Source organism: Bombina bombina, chromosome 3, assembly GCF_027579735.1.
Source record: "Bombina bombina isolate aBomBom1 chromosome 3, aBomBom1.pri, whole genome shotgun sequence".
Taxonomy (NCBI): Eukaryota; Metazoa; Chordata; class Amphibia; order Anura; family Bombinatoridae; genus Bombina; species Bombina bombina.
The window spans coordinates 701,864,537-701,888,193 of NC_069501.1; the positions used below are offsets into that span (position 1 = coordinate 701,864,537).

Genomic DNA, 23,657 nt, shown 5'->3' on the forward strand with positions numbered 1-23,657 from the left:
ATCAGTTGAGTGTAATTTGTAATCCCAGGTTCAGTGAAAATATGATGTAGAATTTCCAAGCGTATAGAGTCCAATATAGTTATGTTATAGATGATCCCTCATTAGTGATGGTGTAGGAGAAAAAAGGGGATGTGACTGAAAGCTCAAAAAATTGTGAAGAAAAAAAAAAAAGGATAATCCTTCAACAAAGGATACAAATACAAAAATATAAAAGTGTGAAAAAAGAATTTGATTTTTTTTTAGCAGAAATTGCCAAAAGATGCCATTGATGAAAAAAGATGAAAAAATGTGTTAAAGTTAGGATAAATACATTCGTAGGTGCAATATAAGTCTAAGTGATGAAAGTTAGTGAACAAAAAATTATTCTCAAGGTTCAGTTGGGTGTTGCGAGATTAGTGCAGCTTGGTGCTGCAGGGTTAGTGCTGCGACCACAGGTGGAGATCCAGAGATTTTAGTGGATGTTCTGCTCCTAGCTGGATTTATCTGTGAAAGATTTGCTCCTAGCTGGATTTATCTGTGAAAGATAATCAATATAGTGTAGTATGCTCAAAGTAGATATAGATGTAGAAATAAGGCTTACCAGATGCTTGGTTAACGCGTTTCGGCCTCTCACAGGCCTTTTTCAAGACAGTCTGGCTACATCAGGCTAATCCATATATTCTTAGAGTTCCTTATTGACAGCTAGAGGTCAAGACAGCCGGAGCATATAGGATTACACAGGCACTAGGTATATATTCCATTAATCCTCTGCAATGGCAACCTGCAGTTTGTATTGCCACAGTAACAAGTGCAGCATCTTATTGGTGCAATGCTTTGTCTGAATTGATTTTAGAGGAGATTCTGTTGGAGGAGATCCAAGATAGGATTAAGCCTCTGATGCTAACATGCAAGTCATTAGATTAGGAGCCAAGATGTCTGGCTTCACTGTCCTAGCCCGCAGGGCTTTGTGGCTGAAATCTTGGTCAGCTGATGTTACCTCCAAGTCCAAACTCCCGTCGCCACCTTACAAGGGTAAGACCCTGTTTGGTACTGGTCTGGCGGAGATAATTTCTGAAATTACAGGTGGAAAGGGGTCCTTTCTAGCACAAGATAAGGAGAATAGACCTAAGGGACGTCAGAGTTCTAATTTTCGTTGCTTTCGTAACTTTAAAAGTCAAAAGTCTTCCTCTCCCTCCTCCAAGCAGGAGCAGTCCAAGTCCACTTGGAGACCCAATCAGACTTGGAATAAGGGGAAGCAATCAAAAAAGCCCTCATCTGAAATTAAGTCAGCATGAAGGGTCTGCCCCCAGTCTGGGATTGGATCAAGTGGGGGGTAGACTTTCCTTGTTTTGTCAAGCAAGATGTCCCAGATCCTTGGGCTGTGGACATAGTATCTCAGGGTTACAAAATAGAATTCAAATCTTGTCCTCTCAGGGGCAGATTTCTCCTCTCAAGGTTATCTGCGGATCAGGTAAAAAGAGAGGCATTCTTAAGCTGCGTTCAAGATCTTTCCTCTTGGAGTGATCGTTCCAGTAAGGGAACAGGGTCTAGGATTCTATTCAAATCTGTTTGTGGTTCCCAAAAAAGAGGGAATTTATCGACCCATTTTAGACCTAAAGTGTCTCAGGGTACCGTCTTTTAAAATGGAAACCATTTGTTCCATTCTTCCTTTGGTCCAAGAGGGTCAGTTCATGATGACCATAGACCTGAAGGACGCCTATCTTCATGTTCCTATCCACAGGGATAATCACCAGTTCCTGAGATTTGCTTTTCTAGACAAGCACTTTCAGTTTGTTGCTCTTCTGTTTGGCCTTGCCACAGCTCCCAGAATTTTATCAAAGGTTCTGGGGGCTCTTTTGACAGTTGTCAGGTCTCAGGGAATTGCAGTGGCGCCTTATCTGGGCGACATTTTGATTCAGGCGCCATCTTTTCAACAAGCAAACTCTCATGCAGAGATCTTGTTGTCTTTGTTACTTTCCCACGGATGGAAACTGAATCTGGAGAAGAGTTCCCTTGTTCCAGCTACAAGGGTATGTTTCTTAGGGAATCTATGATGGTCCCTATCTATGAAGATTTTTCTGACGGAGATCAGAAATTCAAAACTTCAGTGGCTCAATGCATGGAGGTAATTCGTCTGATGGTCGCTTCCATGGACATCATTCCCTTTGCTTCATTCCATTTGAGAGCTCTGCAGTTATGCATGCTCCGACAATTGAACGTAGACCATTCAGATCTGTCTGAGGATAGATCTGGACCAGTTGACAAGAGACCATCTCTCGTGGTGGATTTCTCAGGATCATCTGTCTCAGGGCACATGCTTCTGGAGACCCTCCTGGGTGATTGTGACCACGGACGCCAACCTGCTAGTCTGGCGAGCAGTCTGGGACTCGTTAAAGGCTCAGGGCCTGTGAACTCTGGAGGAGTCTTCTCTCCCCAAAAACATCTTGGAGTTGAGAGCGATCTTTAATGCTCTGTTGGCTTGGCCTCAATTGTCCTTAGCCTGGTTTATCAGGTTCCAGTCGGACAACATCACCTCAGTGGCTTACATCAACCACCATGTTGGAATTTGGAGTTCCTTGGCTATGAAGGTGGTGACTCGGATTATTCAGTAGGCGGAATCTCACAATTGTCTTCTATCTGCCATCCACATTCCAGGAGTGGACAACTGGGAGGCGGATTTTCTGAGCAGACAAACATTTCTTCCCGTGGAGTGGGCTCTCCATCCGGAGGTATTCTCCAGGTTAACCCTCAATTGGGGGATGCCGGAGTTGGATCTGATGGCGTCTCGTCAGAACGCCAAGCTTCCAAGGTACGGTTCAAGGTCAAAAGATCCTCAGGCCGCCCTGATAGATGCTCCGGTGGTTCCTTGGGATTTCGGTCTAGCATAACTGTTTCTGTTTGCGTCTGTAATTCTAATAGCTCCTGCATGGCCTCACAGGATCTGGTTTGCAGACCTAGTGAAGATGTCCTCTCTTCCTCCTTGGAGGTTACCTCTGAGGAAGGACCTTATAACTTAGGGTCTTTTCCTCCATCCAAATCTCGTTTCTCTGAAGCTGGGTTTTCTGGGTCGGTCATTGATGCCATGCTTCAGGCTCGCAAGCCTGTTACTCGTAAAATTTACCATAAGGTATGGTGTAAATACCTTTTTATTGGTATGAATCGAAGGGCTACTCTTGGAGTAGGGTCAGGATTCCTAGAATTCTGTCTTTTCTCCAAGATGGTCTGGAGAAAGGGTTGTCAGTCAGTTCTCTGAAATGTCAGATTTCTGCATTATCTATTCTTTTACATAAGCGTCTGACGGATGTGCCAGATGTTCAAACTTTTTGTCAGAATCAGGCTTGTATTTGCAGTGCAATTTGCCTTACCTTAATTTTCATGCGGATAAGGAGGTCCTTTGTACTAAATTGGATTTTCTCCGTACGTTGGTTTCGAATAGAAATATTAATCAGGAAATTGTTGTTCCTTCTTTCTGTCCTAGTCCTTCTTCTCATAAGGAACGTCTGTTATATAACTTGGATGTTGTGCATGCTCTCAAATTTTACCTACAGGCTACTAAATATTTTCGCCAGTCCTCTGTCCTGTTTGTTTGTTTCTCAGGAAAGTGTAAGGGTCAGAAGGCTACTTCTCTTTCCCTCTGGTTGAGAAGTATGATTTGTTTTGCTTATGAGACTGCTGGGCAGCAGCCTCCTGAGAGAATCACAGCTCATTCCACTAGGGCTGTCTCCTCTTCTTGGGCTTTCAAAAATAAAGCTTCTGTGGAACAGATTTGCAAGGCGGCAATATGGTCCTCTCTGCATACTTTTTCCAAATTTGATACTTTTGCCTCGGCTAAGGCCTCTTTTGGGAAAAAGGTTTTTCAAGCGGTGGTGCCTTCTGTTTAGGTATATAGTACCTGTCTTGTTCTCCCTCCCTGTTCATTTTGTGTCCTCTAGCTTTGGTTCCCACTAGTAATTGTAATGATGTTGTGGACTCCCCATGTCTTAGGAAAGAAAATGTATGCTTACCTGATAAATTTCTTTCTTTCCGGACATGGAGTCCACGACCCCACCCTTAAGATTAGACAGTAATTTTTTTACTAAACCTCAGGCACCTCTACACCTTTGTGTTATCATCTTTTCCATTTCCCTTCGGCTGATTCACTGGGGGTTATGGGTAAGGGAAGTGACACTTAACAGCTTTGCTGGGGTGCTCTTTGCCTCCTCCTGCTGGCCAGGAGTGAATATCACACTAGTAATTGGAATAATGTTGTGGTCTCTCCATGTCCGGAAAGAAAGAAATTTATTAGGTAAGCATACATTTTATTTTTCTAGATGTTCTTAGATGTTAGTGGATTATTTTGCGTTGGGTGCTGGCGGGTTTAGGGGTTAATAGTGTAGTATGTACTTTTGTGATGTGGGGAGCTGGCTGTTTAGGGATTAATAGTGTAGAAGCTTACTTTGTGGTGGGGTGTGTGGCGGTTTAGGGGTTAATAGTGAATAGATTGCGATACGGGATGGTGGTGATTTAGGGGTTCAAAGTGTAGTTTAGTGTAACTGTTTCCTCCTGACGAACTCTTGAAAGTATGAGAGGTAGATGAGATTGCGTTCGCATTTACTTTCAGCTTGTAATACGAGTTTGTATTACCACTCAAGGCTACCCATAGAAAATGAATCCGTAATTAATGGATATGAGCGTAAAGAACACCGCAATCTCGTTTACAGTACTCGCGCTAACAATATCCCTCCACTCGTAATCTAGGCCACAATGTTTAATTATACTTATTAAAAACAAAAAATAAAATACCTACTTTTTTTTTTTTTTTTTGCACCTTCTTCCTTTGTAAAATAGAGAATTGGAAGCTTTGGCTGCATAAGACTAACCAAGTGACATATCTATCACTAGTTGGCCTCAACTTGAAGTGATAAGATTTAAGAGAGTTGCTAACAATGACAGTGGCAAGCCTTGTCTACTACAGTAATGAGGCTAGATTAGTTCATCTATGTAAAACATATAGGGGTGGTTATTGGAAAAAAAACAGCAAAGCGATGTGTTAAAGGGATAAGAAACACAAACATTGTTTTAGGGATTCACACACAGATAAGTCTTGCAAAAGCTGGATATGGAAATTGCTTCACTATAAGAACGTTATAATTTTGTGGCATTCATTACTTAATATATATGGTTGAAATCACATTAAAGGGACATAAAAGTACATATAAACAGTTAGCCTTTTCAATATTGTTGCTTGAAAAGTACAAAAACATTGGAGAGTTTGCTAAGGGCTAGATTTATTAAAGCTGAGGCGGACAGGGGCGCATATACGCGCCCCTGTACGCCTCAGCTCGCCTGTGGCGGGGCGAAATTACCCACAGGTATTCGCCATTGCACACGAGCGCAATTTTGCGCTCTCGTGCAATCCCGCCCCCTGCCCGCGCACAGCCAATCAAGCATGGGCAGGAGCTGTCAATCTCCTCAGTCTGACTTAGAGGTGGCGAAGAGGTTAGGGAAGTGGCGGTCTGGTGACCGCTGCTTGATAAATTACGGCGAGCAAGTTCTTGTGAAAACTTGCAGCCGTAGGGCTTTAATAAATCTAGCCCTTAGTATGCCTGCATTGCCACTGTGCAAAGCTCCAGAGGCATCACTTCCTCTGGTGCTTTCCACTGCCCTCCCGTATTCTCTGTCTTGACTGTCAGCATACCTGCAATGGAGCACTGGAGCAATATTCAATAGCATAGTTTTAGATTCTTCTGCTTACCAAAGATTAGCTTTTGGAAGGTTGACTAACTATGTCTTAAATGCTAGTGTCTCGTCTAATAAATACGTAATTATTAAACATTTAAAACCAGCAAAATGCTATGCTTTGGTAATTCTGGAATTTGTATCTCTAATTAATAAAATGTAGTGAATTTAGATTTGCAACTGCTTTTAAATGTTCTTGATTGTATTGTAGATAGTTATGAATTGGGATAGTTCTGTTTCATACAAGTCCTTTTTTGTTTTGTTTTCTTTTCTTTTTAGAGGAGGTGGGCAAGTTGCAGAAGCACCTGGCACTTCTTCGCCAGGAATATGTCAAGATGCAACAAAAGCTGGCAGAAACAGAAAAGAAGTGCAGCCTGCTAGCTGCCCAGGCCAATCAAGAGACATCCAGCGACTCTTTCATTACCCGGCTTCTGGCTATTGTGGCTCAACTCTTTCGCCAAGAACAGTACAGGTACAATTCTAAATGTGCTGATTAGAAGCTAGCACTAGTAAGTAGGGCCAATATATCCATACAAGAAAACATGCAGGAGTAGGCTTTGAGATACAGAAGCTTTATTAAATAATCTAAGCAGTAACATAGAACTGGCATAACAATAGTTGGCGTCACTCCTTCAGCAGGTCAAAGTGATTGGGCATTTTCATTAAATGATTCAGATAGAGCATATGTTTGTAAACAACTTACCAGTTTACTTCTATTATCATTATGCTTCGTTCTCTTAGCATCCTTTCTAGAAGGAGCAGCAGTGCAATTCTGAGAGCTAGCTGAACACATCAGTTTGTTTGGAATATAAAATTCATCTTTTTTTTCTTCGTTTGAAATAGATATTTTAGAATGTAATTTCTCCAACATTGGTGTGTCCGGTCCACGGCGTCATCCTTACTTGTGGGAATATCTCTTCCCCAACAGGAAATGGCAAAGAGTCCCAGCAAAGCTGGCCATATAGTCCCTCCTAGGCTCCGCCCACCCCAGTCATTCTCTTTGCCGTTGCACAGGCAACATCTCCACGGAGATGGTTAAGAGTTTTTTGGTGTTTAAATGTAGTTTTTTATTCTTCTATCAAGTGTTTGTTATTTTAAAATAGTGCTGGTATGTACTATTTACTCTGAAACAGAAAAGGATGAAGATTTCTGTTTGTGAGAGGAAGATGATTTTAGCAGACAGTAACTAAAATCGATTGCTGTTTCCACATAGGACTGTTGAGATGAAGTAACTTCAGTTGGGGGAAACAGTTAGCAGACTTTTCTGCTTAAGGTATGACTAGCCATATTTCTAACAAGACCATGTAATGCTGGAAGGCTGTCATTTCCCCTCATGGGGACCGGTAAGCCATTTTCTTAGTCAAACAAACAGAATAAAGGGCTTAATATGGGCTATAAAACTGGTAGACACCAGTTATTAAACGGCAGGCACTATGTTAGACACCTTTTCCAGTCAGGGGGTCTTCCTAGTTGTAGGCTGAGCCTCATTTTCGCGCCATTACTGCGCAGTTGTTTTTTGAGAGCAGGACATGCAGATGCATGTGTGAGGATCTGAAAGTTGCTGGAAAAGTTTCTAGAAGGCGTCACTTGGTATTGTATTCCCCTCTGGGCTTGGTTCCGTTATTTTAAGGGTTAAAGCTCTGAAATTTGGTGTGCAATACTCTTAACGCTTTAAGACACTGTGGTGAAATTTTGGTAATTTTTTAACAATTCCTTCATACTTTTTCACATATTCAGTAATAAAGTGTTTTCTGTTTAAAATTTAAAGAGACAGTAACGGTTTTGTTTTAAAACGTTTTTTTGTGCTTTATTGACAAGTTTAAGCCTGTTTAACATGTCTGTGCCTTCGGATAAGCTATGTTCTATATGTATGAAAGCCAATGTGTCTCCCCATTTAAATTTGTGTGATAATTGTGCCATAGCGTCCAAACAAAGTAAGGACAGTACTGCCACAGATAATGAAATTGCCCAAGATGATTCCTCAGATGAGGGGAGTAAACATGATACTACATCCTCTCCTACTGTGTCTACACCAGTTTTGCCAACGCAGGAGGCCCCTAGTACATCTAGCGCGCCAATGCTTATTACCATGCAACAATTAACGGCTGTAATGGATAACTCCATAGCAAATATTTTATCCAAAATGCCTACATATCAGAGAAAGCGCGATTGCTCCGTTTTAAACACTGAAGAGCAGTAGGGCGCTGATGATAATTGTTCTGTCATACCCTCACACCAATCTGAAGTGGCCATGAGGGAGGTTTTGTCAGATGGGGAAATTTCAGATTCAGGAAAAATTTCTCAACAAGCTGAACCTGATGTTGTGACATTTAAATTTAAATTAGAACATCTCCGCGCACTGCTTAAGGAGGTGTTATCTACTCTGGATGATTGTGACAACTTGGTCATTCCAGAGAAATTATGCAAGATGGACAAGTTCCTAGAGGTTCCGGTGCACCCCGACGCTTTTCCTATACCCAAGCGGGTGGCGGACATAGTGAATAAGGAGTGGGAAAAGCCCGGCATACCTTTTGTTCCCCCCCCTATATTTAAGAAATTATTTCCTATGGTCGACCCCAGAAAGGACTTATGGCAGACAGTCCCTAAGGTCGAGGGGGCAGTTTATACTCTAAACAAACGCACTACTATTCCTATCGAGGATAGTTGTGCTTTCAAAGATCCTATGGATAAAAAATTGGAGGGTTTGCTTAAAAAGATTTTTGTACAGCAAGGTTACCTTCTACAACACATTTCGTGCATTGTTCCTGTCACTACAGCAGCGTGGTTCTGGTTCGAGGAACTAGAAAAGTCGCTCAGTAGAGTGACTCCATATGAGGAGGTTATGGACAGAGTTCACGCACTTAAGTTGGCTAACTCTTTTATTTTAGATGCCGCTTTGCAATTAGCTAGATTAGCAGCGAAAAATTCAGGGTTTGCAATAGTCCCGCGCAGAGCGCTTTGGCTAAAGTCTTGGTCAGCGGATGTGTCATCCAAGACAAAATTGCTTAACATCCCTTTCAAAGGTAAAACTCTATTTGGACCAGAATTGAAAGAGATTATTTCAGACATCACTGGGGGAAAGGGCCACGCCCTTCCACAAGATAGGCCTTTCAAGGCCAAGAATAAGTCTAATTTTCGTTCCTTTCGCAATTTCAGGAACGGACCGGCCTCTAATTCTGTATCCTCTAAGCAAGAGGGTAATGCCTCACAACCCAAACCAGCCTGGAAACCGATGCAAGGCTGGAACAAGGGTAAGCAGGCCAAGAAGCCTGCTGCTGCTAACAAAACAGCATGAAGGAGTAGCCCCCGATCCGGGACCGGATCTAGTAGGGGGCAGACTCTCTCTCTTTGCTCAGGCTTGGGCAAGAGATTTCAGGATCCCTGGGCGCTAGAAATAGTTTCTCAGGGTTATCTCCTGGAATTCAGGGAACTACCCCCAAGGGGAAGGTTCCACATGTCTCACTTATCCTCAAACCAAATAAAGAGACAGGCGTTCTTACATTGTGTAGAAGACCTGTTAAAGATGGGAGTGATACACCCAGTTCCAATAAAGGAACAAGGAATGGGATTTTATTCCAATCTGTTCGTAGTTCCCAAAAAAGAGGGAACTTTCAGACCAATTTTGGATTTGAAGATCCTAAACAAATTTCTCAGGGTACCATCGTTCAAGATGGAAACCATTCAAACGATTCTACCCACTATCCAGGAAGGTCAATTTATGACTACCGTTGATCTAAAGGATGCGTACCTACATATTCCTATCCACAAAGAACATCATCAGTTCCTAAGGTTCGCCTTTCTGGACAAACATTACCAGTTTGTGGCCCTCCCATTCGGCTTAGCCACTGCTCCAAGGATTTTCACAAAGGTACTAGGGTCCCTTCTAGCGGTTCTAAGACCGAGGGGCATTGCAGTAGTACCTTACTTGGACGACATTCTAATACAAGCGTCGTCCCTGTCAAAAGCAAAGGCTCATACAGACATCGTTCTGGCCTTTCTCAGATCACACGGATGGAAGGTGAACATAGAAAAAAGTTCTCTGTCTCCGTCAACAAGAGTTCCCTTCTTGGGAACAATAATAGATTCCTTAGAAATGAGGATTTTTCTGACAGAGGTCAGAAAGTCAAAACTTCTAAGCACTTGTCAAGTTCTTCATTCTGTTCCACGTCCTTCCATAGCGCAGTGCATGGAAGTAGTAGGGTTGATGGTTGCAGCAATGGACATAGTTCCTTTTGCACAAATTCATCTAAGACCATTACAACTGTGCATGCTCAAACAGTGGAATGGGGACTATACAGACTTGTCTCCAATGATTCAAGTAGATCAGAAGACCAGAGATTCACTCCGTTGGTGGCTGACCCTGGACCATCTATCCCAGGGAATGAGCTTCCGCAGACCAGAGTGGGTCATTGTCACGACCGACGCCAGTCTAGTGGGCTGGGGCGCGGTCTGGGAATCCCTGAAAGCTCAGGGACTATGGTCTCGGGAAGAGTCTCTTCTCCCGATAAACATTCTGGAACTAAGAGCGATCTTCAATGCTCTCAGGGCTTGGCCTCAGCTAGCAAAGGCCAGATTCATAAGATTCCAATCAGACAACATGACGACCGTTGCGTATATCAATCATCAGGGGGGAACAAGGAGTTCCCTGGTGATGAAAGAAGTGACCAAAATAATTCAATGGGCGGAGGATCACTCCTGCCACCTGTCTGTGATCCACATCCCAGGTGTGGAAAACTGGGAAGCGGATTATCTGAGTCGTCAGACATTCCATCCGGGGGAGTGGGAACTCCACCCGGAGATCTTTGCCCAAATAACTCAATTATGGGGCATTCCAGACATGGATCTGATGGCGTCTCGTCAGAACTTCAAGGTTCCTTGCTACGGGTCCAGATCCAGGGATCCCAAGGCGACTCTAGTAGATGCACTAGTAGCACCTTGGACCTTCAACCTAGCTTATGTATTTCCACCGTTTCCTCTCATTCCCAGGCTGGTAGCCAGGATCAATCAGGAGAGGACCTCGGTGATCTTGATAGCTCCTGCGTGGCCACGCAGGACTTGGTATGCAGACCTGATGAATATGTCATCGGTTCCACCATGGAAGCTACCTTTGAGACAGGACCTTCTTGTTCAGGGTCCATTCGAACATCCAAATCTGGTCTCCCTCCAGCTGACGGCTTGGAGATTGAACGCTTGATTCTATCGAAGCGTGGGTTTTCAGATTCTGTGATAGATACTCTGGTTCAGGCCAGAAAACCGGTAACTAGAAAGATTTACCATAAAATATGGAAAAGATATATCTGTTGGTGTGAATCCAAAGGATTCCCATGGAATAAGATAAAAATTCCTAAGATTCTCTCCTTTCTACAAGAAGGTTTGGAGAAAGGATTATCTGCAAGTTCTCTAAAGGGACAGATCTCTGCTTTATCTGTCTTACTACACAAAAGACTGGCAGCTGTGCCAGATGTTCAAGCATTTGTTCAGGCTCTGGTTAGGATCAAGCCTTTTTACAGACCTTTGACTCCTCCCTGGAGTCTAAATCTAGTTCTTTCAGTTCTTCAAGGGGTTCCGTTTGAACCTTTACATTCCATAGATATTAAGTTACTATCTTGGAAAGTTTTGTTTTTGGTTGCTATTTCTTCTGCTAGAAGAGTTTCAGAGTTATCTGCTCTGCAGTGTTCTCCGCCCTATCTTGTGTTCCATGCAGATAAGGTGGTTTTGCGTACTAAGCCTGGTTTTCTTCCAAAGGTTGTTTCTAACAAAAATATTAACCAGGAGATAGTTGTACCTTCTTTATGTCCGAATCCAGTTTCAAAGAAGGAACGTTTGTTACACAATTTGGACGTAGTCCGTGCTCTAAAATTCTATTTAGAGGCTACAAAAGATTTCAGACAAACATCTTCTTTGTTTGTTGTCTATTCTGGTAAAAGGAGAGGTCAAAAAGCGACTTCTACCTCTCTTTCCTTTTGGCTTAAAAGCATCATCCGACGGCAGCCTCCTGAAAGAATCACAGCTCACTCCACTAGGGCTGTGGCTTCCACATGGGCCTTCAAGAACGAGGCTTCTGTTGACCAGATATGTAAGGCAGCGACTTGGTCTTCACTGCACACTTTTGCCAAATTTTACAAATTTGATACTTTTGCTTCTTCGGAGGCTATTTTTGGGAGAAAGGTTTTGCAAGCCGTGGTGCCTTCCGTTTAGGTAACCTGATTTGCTCCCTCCCTTCATCCGTGTCCTAAAGCTTTGGTATTTGTTCCCACAAGTAAGGATGACGCCGTGGACCAGACACACCAATGTTGGAGAAAACAGAATTTATGCTTACCTGATAAATTACTTTCTCCAACGGTGTGTCCGGTCCACGGCCCGCCCTGGTTTTTTAATCAGGTCTGATGAATTATTTTCTCTAACTACAGTCACCACGGTACCATATGGTTTCTCCTATATATTTCCTCCTGTCCGTCGGTCGAATGACTGGGGTGGGCGGAGCCTAGGAGGGACTATATGGCCAGCTTTGCTGGGACTCTCTGCCATTTCCTGTTGGGGAAGAGATATTCCCACAAGTAAGGATGACGCCGTGGACCGGACACACCAATGTTGGAGAAAGTAATTTATCAGGTAAGCATAAATTCTGTTTTTTAATAGTTCTTGTGCTGAAAATATGAATTTCCTTGAGTGTTTTGTTATTGTCCAACAGTAGAACTTTGCATATACAAACACACATTTCCTGTTAGTTTCAATGTCAGTTTCAGAATAACATTTTTTTAAGCAAAATATATGTTTAAACAGGGCAAGATAGATAATATCCCTGATTTGAGGAGACAATATAATATATTCTTAATGTATTAAAAAATGTTCCTGATGCAGGGAAAATAACCCAGGATGCCTGCATAAAATTCCCCACAAGTTCTTCAGTATTCTGTACTGGTGTCTTACAACATGTTCTGTGCAGAGATCATTAACACGAGGGGGAGGTGTTGGTAAAACAAAAGCCTGTCTTTCTACTCTCAGAATCCCCAACTGATTTCTGGATGCATCAATTTGCCCTTTCTGTTCCTTTTAAACATATGTGATTCATTTTGACATCTAACCACTGCTGTCTTTGGAAAAAAAAGTTGTTGCTTTGTTTTGTTCCTACATTGTAAATTAATTTGTTAGTTTGTGATTATTATCCATGCCTCTGGTTTCCAGGTTACACACGCAGCATAGTTATCATTTCTCTACTGCTGCATGATTTCAGTTAGTTTCTCTTTTCTTTTAAATTATAATATATAACTGCGTGTCAAAAGCTAGCTTGTTCAAAAATGGCTATCAGTTGGTTATGAATTTTAGTAGGTCAAGAAAATAAATCTGTGTTACTGCAAGTTTGTGACCTTTACTGGTTACTCATTAGCATCAAAAAAATGCTAATATTTTGTATATGCTTAGAGGATACTGTAATTAAACTTTAGATTACGTTATTAGTCTTTCATACAAAAAAGAAAGATAGAGTAATAGGGCTCTGTAAAGACACATATAGCAAGGGAATACAGCACTCTTTTAAATGATCAAAAATATTTTATTGAGTACAACATTAGATGCATGGTGTGTGAGACTTAATATATACACACATGTTAAAACACTGTACAAACCTGCTGGCCAACACATGTAGGGTTATTGCTGAACATCTTTCTCCAACATTGGTGTGTCCGGTCCACGGCGTCATCCTTACTTGTGGGAATATCTCTTCCCCAACAGGAAATGGCAAAGAGCCCAGCAAAAGCTGTCCATATAGTCCCTCCTAGGCTCCGCCCACCCCAGTCATTCTCTTTGCCGTTGCACAGGCAACATCTCCACGGAGATGGTTAAGAGTATGTGGTGTTTAGTTGTAGTTTTTTTATTCTACTATCAAGAGTTTGTTATTTTAAAATAGTGCTGGTATGTACTATTTACTCTGAAACAGAAAAAGATGAAGAGTTCTGTTTGTGAGAGGAAGATGATTTTAGCAGCAGTAACTTAAATCGACTGCTGTTTCCACATAGGACTGTTGAGATGAAGTAACTTCAGTTGGGGGAAACAGTTAGCAGACTTTTCTGCTTAAGGTATGACTAGCCATATTTCTAACAAGACTGTGTAATGCTGGAAGGCTGTCATTTCCCCTCATGGGGACTGGTAAGCCATTTTCCTAGTCTCAAACAGAATAAAGGGCTTAATATGGGCTATAAAACTGGTAGACACTTTTATGGGCAAAATCGATTGCTTTATTTGGGCATTTTATACATCTTTATGTTTGAAATTCACACTTAAAAACTTTGGGGAACGTTTTTTAACGTCAGGCACTGAGTTAGTCACCTTTCCAGTCAGGAAGGGCCTTCCCAGTTGTAGGCTGAGCCTCATTTTCGCGCCATTACTGTGCAGTTACTTTTGGGAGCAAGACATGCAGATGCATGTGTGTGGATCTGAAAGTGGTTGGAAAAGTTCCTAGAAGGCTTCATTTGGTATCGTATTCCCCCCTGGGTTTGGTAAAGTCGCAGCAAAGGCTGTAGCTGGGACTGTAGAGGGGTTAAAACTGTAACAGGCTCCGGTTTCTTTATTTTAAGGGTTAATACTCTGAAAATTGGTGTGCAATACTTTTAATGCTTTAAGACACTGTGGTGACAATTTGGTAAATTTTGAACAATTCCTTCATACTTTTTCACATATTCAGTAATAAAGTGTGCACTGTTTAAAATTTAAAGAGACAGTAACGATTTTGTTTTAAAACGGTTTTTGTACTTTATTGACAAGTTTAAGCCTGTTTAACATGTCTGCACCTTCAGATAAGCTATGTTCTATATGTTTGAAGATCAATGTGTGTCCCCCTTCAAAATTGTGTGATAATTGTGCCATAGCGTCCAAACAAAGTAAGGACAGTACTGCCACAGATAGTAAAGTTGCCCAAGATGATTCATCAGATGAAGGGAGTAGACATAGTTCTACATCATCTCCTTCTGTGTCTACACCAGTTTTGCCCACGCAGGAGGCCCCTAGTACTTCTAGCGCGCCAATGCTTATTACTATGCAACAATTAACGGCAGTAATGGATAACTCCATAGCAAATATTTTATCCAAAATGCCTGCATATCAGAGAAAGCGTGATTGCTCTGTTTTAAACACTGTAGAGCAGGAGGGCGCTGATGATAATTGCTCTGTCATACCCTCACACCAATCTGAAGGGGTCATGAGGGAGGTTTTGTGGGACGGGGAAATTTCAGATTCAGGTAAAATTTCTCAACAGGCAGAACCTGATGTTGTGACATTTAAATTTAAATTAGAGCATCTCCGCGCACTGCTTAAGGAGGTGTTATCTACTCTGGATGATTGTGACAACCTGGTCATTCCAGAAAAATTATGCAAGATGGACAAGTTCCTAGAGGTTCCGGTGCACCCTGACGCTTTTCCTATACCCAAGCGGGTGGCGGGATATAGTGAATAAGGAGTGGGAGAAGCCCGGCATACCTTTTGTCCCCCCTCCTATATTTAAGAAATTATTTCCTATGGTCGACCCCAGAAAGGACTTATGGCAAACAGTCCCTAAGGTCGAGGGAGCAGTTTCTACTTTAAACAAGCGCACTACTATTCCTATCGAGGATAATTGTGCTTTCAAAGATCCTATGGATAAAAAATTGGAGGGTTTGCTTAAAAAGATTTTTGTACAGCAAGGTTACCTCCTGCAACCCATTTCGTGCATTGTTCCTGTCACTACAGCAGCGTGGTTCTGGTTCGAGGAACTAGAAAAGTCACTCAGTAGAGAGACTCCGTATGAGGAGGTTATGGACAGAGTTCACGCACTCAAGTTGGCTAATTCTTTTATTTTAGATGCCGCTTTGCAAATAACTAGATTAGCGGTGAAAAATTCAGGGTTTGCAATAGTGGCGCGCAGAGCGCTTTGGCTAAAGTCTTGGTCAGCGGATGTATCTTCCAAGACAAAATTGCTCAATATCCCCTTTAAGGGTAAAACTCTCTTTGGGCCAGAATTGAAAGAGATTATCTCAGACATCACTGGGGGAAAGGGCCATGCCCTTCCACAAGATAGGCCTTTCAAAGCCAAGAACAAGTCTAATTTTCGTTCCTTTCGCAATTTCAGGAACGGACCGGCTTCCAACTCTGCATCCTCTAAACAAGAGGGTAATGCTTCACAAACCAGCCTGGAAACCGATGCAAGGCTGGAACAAGGGTAAGCAGACCAAGAAGCCTGCTGCTACTAATAAAACAGCATGAAGGAGTAGCCCCCGATCCGGGACCGGATCTAGTAGGGGGCAGACTCTCTCTCTTTGCTCAGGCTTGGGCAAGAGATGTTCAGGATCCCTGGGCGCTAGAAATAGTTTCTCAGGGTTATCTTCTGGAATTCAAGGAACTACCCCCAAGGGGAAGGTTCCACATGTCTCACTTATCCTCAAACCAAATAAAGAGACAGGCATTCTTACATTGTGTAGAAGACCTGTTAAAGATGGGAGTGATACACCCAGTTCCAATGGCGGAACAAGGAAAGGGATTTTACTCAAATCTGTTCATAGTTCCCAAAAAAGAGGGAACTTTCAGACCAATTCTGGATTTAAAGATCCTAAACAAATTTCTCAGAGTACCATCGTTCAAAATGGAAACCATTCGAACGATTCTACCTACAATCCAGGAGGGTCAATTTATGTTTACCGTGGATCTAAAGGATGCGTATCTACATATTCCTATCCACAAAGATCATCATCAGTTCCTAAGGTTCGCCTTTCTGGACAAACATTACCAGTTTGTGGCACTCCCATTCGGATTAGCCACTGCTCCAAGGATTTTCACAAAGGTACTCGGGTCCCTTCTAGCGGTTCTAAGACCAAGGGGCATTGCAGTAGTACCTTACTTGGACGACATTCTAATACAAGCGTCGTATCTTTCAAAGGCAAAGGCTCACACAGACATTGTTCTAGCCTTTCTCAGATCTCACGGTTGGAAGGTGAACATAGAAAAAAGTTCCCTGTCTCTGTCGACAAGAGTTCCTTTCTTGGGAACAATAATAGATTCTTTAGAAATGAGGATTTTTCTGACAGAAGTCAGAAAGTCAAAAATTCTAAACGCTTGTCAAGTTCTTCATTCTATTCCACGTCCTTCCGTAGCTCAGTGCATGGAAGTGGTAGGATTGATGGTTGCAGCAATGGACATAGTTCCTTTTGCGCGAATTCATCTAAGACCATTACAACTGTGCATGCTGAAACAGTGGAATGGGGACTATACAGACTTGTCTCCAGTGATTCAAGTAGATCAGAAGACCAGAGACTCGCTCCGTTGGTGGCTAACCCAGGATCACCTGTCCCAGGGAATGAGCTTCCGCAGACCAGAGTGGGTCATCGTCACGACCGACGCCAGTCTAGTGGGCTGGGGCGCGGTCTGGGACTCCCTGAAAGCTCAAGGGCTATGGTCTCGGGAAGAGTCTCTTCTCCCGATAAACATTCTGGAACTGAGGGCGATATTCAATACTCTCAGGGCTTGGCCTCAACTAGCAAAGGCCAGATTCATAAGATTCCAATCAGACAACATGACGACTGTTGCTTACATCAATCATCAGGGGGGAACAAGGAGTTCCCTAGCGATGAGAGAAGTGACCAAAATCATAAAATGGGCAGAGGATCACTCCTGCCACCTATCTGCGATCCACATCCCAGGAGTGGAAAACTGGGAGGCGGATTATCTGAATCGTCAGACATTCCATCCGGGGGAGTGGGAACTCCACCCGGAGATATTTGCCCAATTGACTCAATTATGGGGCATTCCAGACATGGATCTGATGGCGTCTCGTCAGAACTTCAAGGTTCCTTGCTACGGGTCCAGATCCAGGGATCCCAAGGCGACTCTAGTGGATGCATTAGTAGCGCCTTGGACCTTCAACCTAGCTTATGTGTTTCCACCGTTTCCTCTCATTCCCAGGCTGGTAGCCAGGATCAAGCAGGAGAGGGCCTCGGTGATCTTGATAGCTCCTGCGTGGCCACGCAGGACTTGGTATGCAGACCTGGTGAATATGTCATCGGCTCCACCATGGAAGCTACCTTTGAGACAGGATCTTCTAGTACAAGGTCCATTCGAACATCCAAATCTAGTTTCCCTCCAGCTGACGGCTTGGAAATTGAACTCTTGATTTTATCTAAGCATGGGTTTTCGGATTCTGTAATAGATACTCTGGTACAAGCCAGAAAACCTGTAACTAGAAAAATTTACCATAAGATATGGAAAAGATATATCTGTTGGTGTGAATTCAAGGGATTCTCATGGAGCAAGATCAAAATTCCTAGGATCCTTTCCTTTCTCCAAGAAGGTTTGGATAAGGGATTATCAGCGAGTTCTTTAAAGGGACAGATTTCTGCTTTATCTGTCTTGTTACACAAACGACTGGCAGCTGTGCCAGATGTTCAAGCATTTGTTCAGGCTCTGGTTAGGATCAAGCCTGTTTACAGACCTTTGACTCCTCCCTGGAGTCTAAATCTAGTTCTTTCAGTTCTCCAAGGGGTTCCGTTTGAACCTTTACATTCCATAGATATTAAGTTGTTATCTTGGAAAGTTTTGCTTTTGGTTGCTATTTCTTCTGCTAGAAGAGTTTCTGAGTTATCTGCTCTGCAGTGTACTCCGCCCTATCTGGTGTTCCATTCAGATAAGGTTGTTTTGTGTACTAAGCCTGGTTTTCTTCCAAAGGTTGTTTCTAACAAAAATATTAACCAGGAGATAGTTGTACCTTCTTTGTGTCCGAATCCAGTTTCAAAGAAGGAACGTTTGTTACACAATTTAGATGTAGTCCGTGCTCTAAAATTCTATTTAGATGCTACAAAAGAGTTCAGACAAACATCTTCTCTGTTTGTCGTCTATTCTGGTAAAAGGAGAGGTCAAAAAGCGACTTCTACCTCTCTTTCCTTTTGGCTTAAAAGCATCATCCGATTGGCTTACGAGACTGCCGGACGGCAGCCTCCTGAAAGAATAACAGCTCACTCTACTAGGGCTGTGGCTTCCACATGGGCCTTCAAGAACGAGGCTTCTGTTGATCAGATATGTAAGGCAGCGACTTGGTCTTCCCTGCACACTTTTGCCAAATTTTACAAATTTGATACTTTTGCTTCTTCGGAGGCTATTTTTGGGAGAAAGGTTTTGCAAGCCGTGGTGTCTTCTGTTTAGGTAACCTGATTTGCTCCCTCCCTTCATCCGTGTCCTAAAGCTTTGGTATTGGTTCCCACAAGTAAGGATGACGCAGTGGACCGGACACACCAATGTTGGAGAAAACAGAATTTATGCTTACCTGATAAATTACTTTCTCCAACGGTGTGTCCGGTCCACGGCCCGCCCTGTTTTTTTTGAATCAGGTTTGATGAATTATTTTTTCTAACTACAGTCACTACGGCACCCTATAGTTTCTCCTGTTTTTTTCCTCCTGTCCGTCGGTCGAATGACTGGGGTGGGCGGAGCCTAGGAGGGACTATATGGACAGCTTTTGCTGGGCTCTTTGCCATTTCCTGTTGGGGAAGAGATATTCCCACAAGTAAGGATGACGCCGTGGACCGGACACACCGTTGGAGAAAGTAATTTATCAGGTAAGCATAAATTCTGTTTTTTAAAGCAACAGGGGATAAGAATAATCGTAAACTTCATAAAGCAGGACTGGGATAGTGTGGATACTACAAAGGGTTAATACGCACTCCCAAAGGTATCCCTCTGTAAATTCAAGACCGATATTAAGCAGTAGCAAAAAAGCCCACTTATAAATACTCCCCAAAGTCTTTGGGGAGTATTTATAAGATGACTTTTTTGTCTTGAATAAAGACAGGGGTACCTTTTGGAGTATGTATTTAACCTTGCTAGTATCAACACTAACCCAGTCTTGCTTTATAAAGTTTACGATTATTCTAATCCTCTGTTGCTTTAAAAAGATGTTCATCAATAACCCTACATGTGCTGGCCAGCAGGTTTGTACTGTGTTTTAACATGTTGTGTGTGAATGTGTGTATATATTAAGTCTCACACACCATGCATCTCATTTTGTACTCAAGAAAATATATTTGATTGTGACGAACAAAGGTTATCCAACCCTGCGCCAGTCACTTATTTGGCACAGAAAGGGTTATCAGACCCCTTCTACTCTCACTGATAGGTCACAATCTAGCCACACCAGGCCAGCTTGTGATTTAGTTCAGTGGGTGCAAGGGTTAACAACACTCTCCAGTCTGTACTAGACGTAAAAGAAATGCCCCAAAACTCCTTTAATGCCACCCCCACTAACTAACTACAATATCTCAGCTGCCACCACTTAAAATGTATTAAAGGGAAATTCCTAAGGAAAACACAGACTTACACATTTACTCTCTGAGTACAATTTAGCAGAAAAAATAACCTAAATTATACAGTTCTAATATTTCAGTCTCTTTCAGTAACGTGGTTCAATTATTAGACAAAGGCCAAACTTAATAAAATAATTCTTTATTATGCCAAAAATATTATGCACACTGCATTATTAATAAAAAGTTGGTACAAATAAAATAAAACATTAGCAAACAGTGTTTTAAAATAAAAAAGGAGAAAACCAGAATTGAATACTTTCCTAGTCTCAAGATCTGTGCCAGGGGCTGGCATGAAGCGATGGATTCTTACTCTGTAGAACAGCTCCCCTTGTAAGAATGAATCTCATAGCTGAAAAAGATTCTTATACCTCTTTTCCATAGATCAGGTTGCCTGACCACACCCTCCTGGGCGGGCTAAGAAACCCCCCTGTCTTTATGACCTTCAGTAAACTAAGTTTTTTGCATGAAATTATAGAACCCATTATAATTTCTAATAGGCCACTCTATAGTCAGATATACTGACTGGTACTCTCTTGGTTTCATTGGGAGAATCAGTTGGATACCAGATATGACAGATTTCCCTTCACTTAATGTCACAACGGTTTTAAACACATATACACATAATACCAATGTCCTTTTATTGACCTTATCAGTTTTCTGTGACTGAGGCCCTGTTTTCTATCATGTATTCTCCTGACAGTCTAAGCCATAAAATTCTATCCTGTTTACACTGCCAAGCATTTATGATGCTCCTGGCACTTCAAATAAACACAAACCCAAGACACAGATATTTTTAAAAAACAACAACTGTTCTTAGATTAACCCTTTCTTAGCTGAATCCTGAGGTATTCGTGACATTGATAATTTAAGAGAGTGCTGTATTCCCTCTCTATATATAGGTCTTTACAGAGCCCTATTGCTCTGTCTTTCTTTTTGTATTTATACTTATTTAAATTTGGAGGGACTGCACAGATATATATGTATACATACATATATATATAGTTCTTGCACACAGATATAGGTGTGATTTACACATCGTGTGTTGCTCTTCTCTCTCCTACTACATTTAAACATATATATACATAAGCTTCATTTAGTTTGATGCCCTTACCATCAGGCTATGTATCCTTCAGTTGAATAATGGTCATAGTTATTGAGGGCTACCTGATGTAAAGCGCCCTGGCTGAAAATAGAACACAATGAAGTCTTTATTAGGTTTTGCAAACCATACTCCACGTTTGGTAGTCCAGGCTACAGTTGATCAAATCTATAGAAAAGACGTATGGGATATACAATCCTACCAGGTGAGGCAAAGTTTCCCAAACCTCAAAATGCCTATAAATACACCCCTCACCACACCCACAATTCAGTTTTACAAACTTTGCCTCCTATGGAGGTGGTGAAGTAAGTTTGTGCTTAGATTCTACGTTGATATGCGCTTCTCAGCATTTTGAAGCCCGATTCCTCTGAGTACAGCGAATGTTAGAGGGTTGTGAAGGGAGTATCACCTATTGAATGCAATGGTTTTCCTCACGGGAGATCTATTTCATAGGTTCTCTGTTATCTGTCATAGAGATTCATCTCCTACCTCCCTTATTTAGATCGACAATATACTCTCATATTCCATTACCTCTACTGATAACCGTTTCAGTAATGGTTTGGCTATCTGCTATGTGTGGATGGGTGTCTTTTGCTAAGTATGTTTTCATTACTTAAGACACTATCAGCTATGGTTTGACTTTTTATGTATTAATATACATTTCTAAATATATCTATTGTACTTATATTTGCCATGAGTCAGGTTTATGTATATTTCGTTTTGCAGACTGTCAGTTTCATATTTGGGAAAAGCATATTTAGGAAAATATTTTTTCTTACCTGGGGTATAGTCTTTTTTTCTGTTGACTGTTTTCTCTTTAAATTTCGCAGGCAAAATTGGGCTTGTAAGGGCGCAAAATGCCGAAGTTTATTGCGTCATTCTTGGCGTGATAATTTTTTGCCGCAAAGTTACGTCCGATGACGCAAATTCGTCATTTCAAGTGTCTCAGTTGACGCCGAGTTCCTTGCTCATGGTTGCGTTGTCAATGACGCGAGTGTGTCATTTCCAGATGTTAGCGCAAAAAATTTTTCAGTTACATGGGGGCGTCATACTTGCCGCCAAATAATTTCATTATTTAAAACCCCATTCCTATCTGCCTCTTGCCTTTTTCTATTTTAGAGGGCTATGCTGATTGCATTTCTCCAACATATGTGTCTCCGGTCCACGGCGTCATCCATAACTTGTGGGAATATTCTCTTCCCCAACAGGAAATGGCAAAGAGCACAGCAAAAGCTGTCCATATAGCCCCTCCCAGGCTCTGCCCCCCCCCCAGTCATTCTCTTTGCCGCTCTGAACAAGTAGCATCTCCACGGAAATGGTGAAGAGTATGTGGTGTTTAGTTGTAGTTTTTTATTCTTCTATCAAGAGTTTGTTATTTTAAAATAGTGCTGGTATGTACTATTTACTCTGAAACAGAAAGAGATGAAGAGTTCTGTTTAAAAGAGGAGGATGATTTTAGCAGCAGTAACTAAAATCAATTGCTGTTCCCACGCAGGACTGTTGAGCTGAGAGAACTTCAGTTGGGGGGAACAGTTTGCAGACTTTTCTGCTCAAGGTATGACTAACCATTTTTCTAACAAGACTGTGTAATGCTGGAAGGCTGTCATTTTCCCTCATGGGGATCGGTAAGCCATTTTCTTAGACTTAGAAAGAATAAAGGGCTTATTATGGGCTATTAACTGGTGGACACTCTTAAGGGCTAAATCGATTGTTTATTTAAGTTGTTTGTTAAAGTTTGAAGTGATTTTCACACTTTTATTGTTTGGGGAACGGTTTTATCGCCAGGCACTAGTTTAGACACCTTCCCAGTCAGGAAGGGCCTTTTCACTATAGTAGGCAGAGCCTCATTTTCGCGCCATTATTGCGCAGTTACTTTTGAGTACAGTGCATGCAGCTGCATGTGTGAGGGTCTGGTATCCACTGAAAACGTTCATAGAAGGCTTAAATTGGTATCGTATACCCCCCTGGGATTGGTGAAGTCGCAACAAAGGCTGTGGCTGGGACTGTAGTGGGGTTAAAATTGCAAACGGCTCCGGTTTCCACATTTTAACCCCTTAATGACCGGACCATTTTTCAATTTTCTTACCCTTAATGACAATGGCTATTTTTACATTTCTGCAGTGTTTGCGTTTAGCTGTAATTTTCCTCTTACTCGTTTACTGTACCCACACATATTATATACCGTTTTTCTCGCCATTAAATGGACTTTCTAAAGATACCATTATTTTCATCATATCTTATAATTTACTAAGAAAAAATGATAAAATATGAGGAAAAAATTGAAAAAAACACACTTTTTCTAACTTTGACCCCCAAAATCTGTTACACATCTACAATCACCAAAAAACACTGATGCTAAATAGTTTATAAATTTTGTCCTGAGTTTAGAAATACCCAATGTTTGCACGTTCTTTGCTTTTTTTGCAATTTATGGGGCAATAAATACAAGTAGCACTTTACTATTTCCAAACCACTTTTTTTCAAAATTAGCGCTAGTTACTTTGGAACCCTGATATCTGTCAGGAATACCTGAATATCCCTTGACT

General features: G+C 41.9%; 1 protein-coding gene across 1 annotated transcript in view; it reads left to right on the forward strand.

Annotated features, from left to right (window-relative positions):
* The window catches only part of ANKFY1 (ankyrin repeat and FYVE domain containing 1), a 423,330-nt gene that overhangs the window by 39,893 nt on the left and 359,780 nt on the right, over positions 1 to 23,657 (forward strand). Inside the window, exon 2 of the mRNA XM_053707500.1 lies at positions 5,977 to 6,169. Coding sequence (XP_053563475.1) covers positions 5,977 to 6,169 — 193 coding nt within the window. The remainder of the gene's footprint in view (positions 1 to 5,976; positions 6,170 to 23,657) is intronic.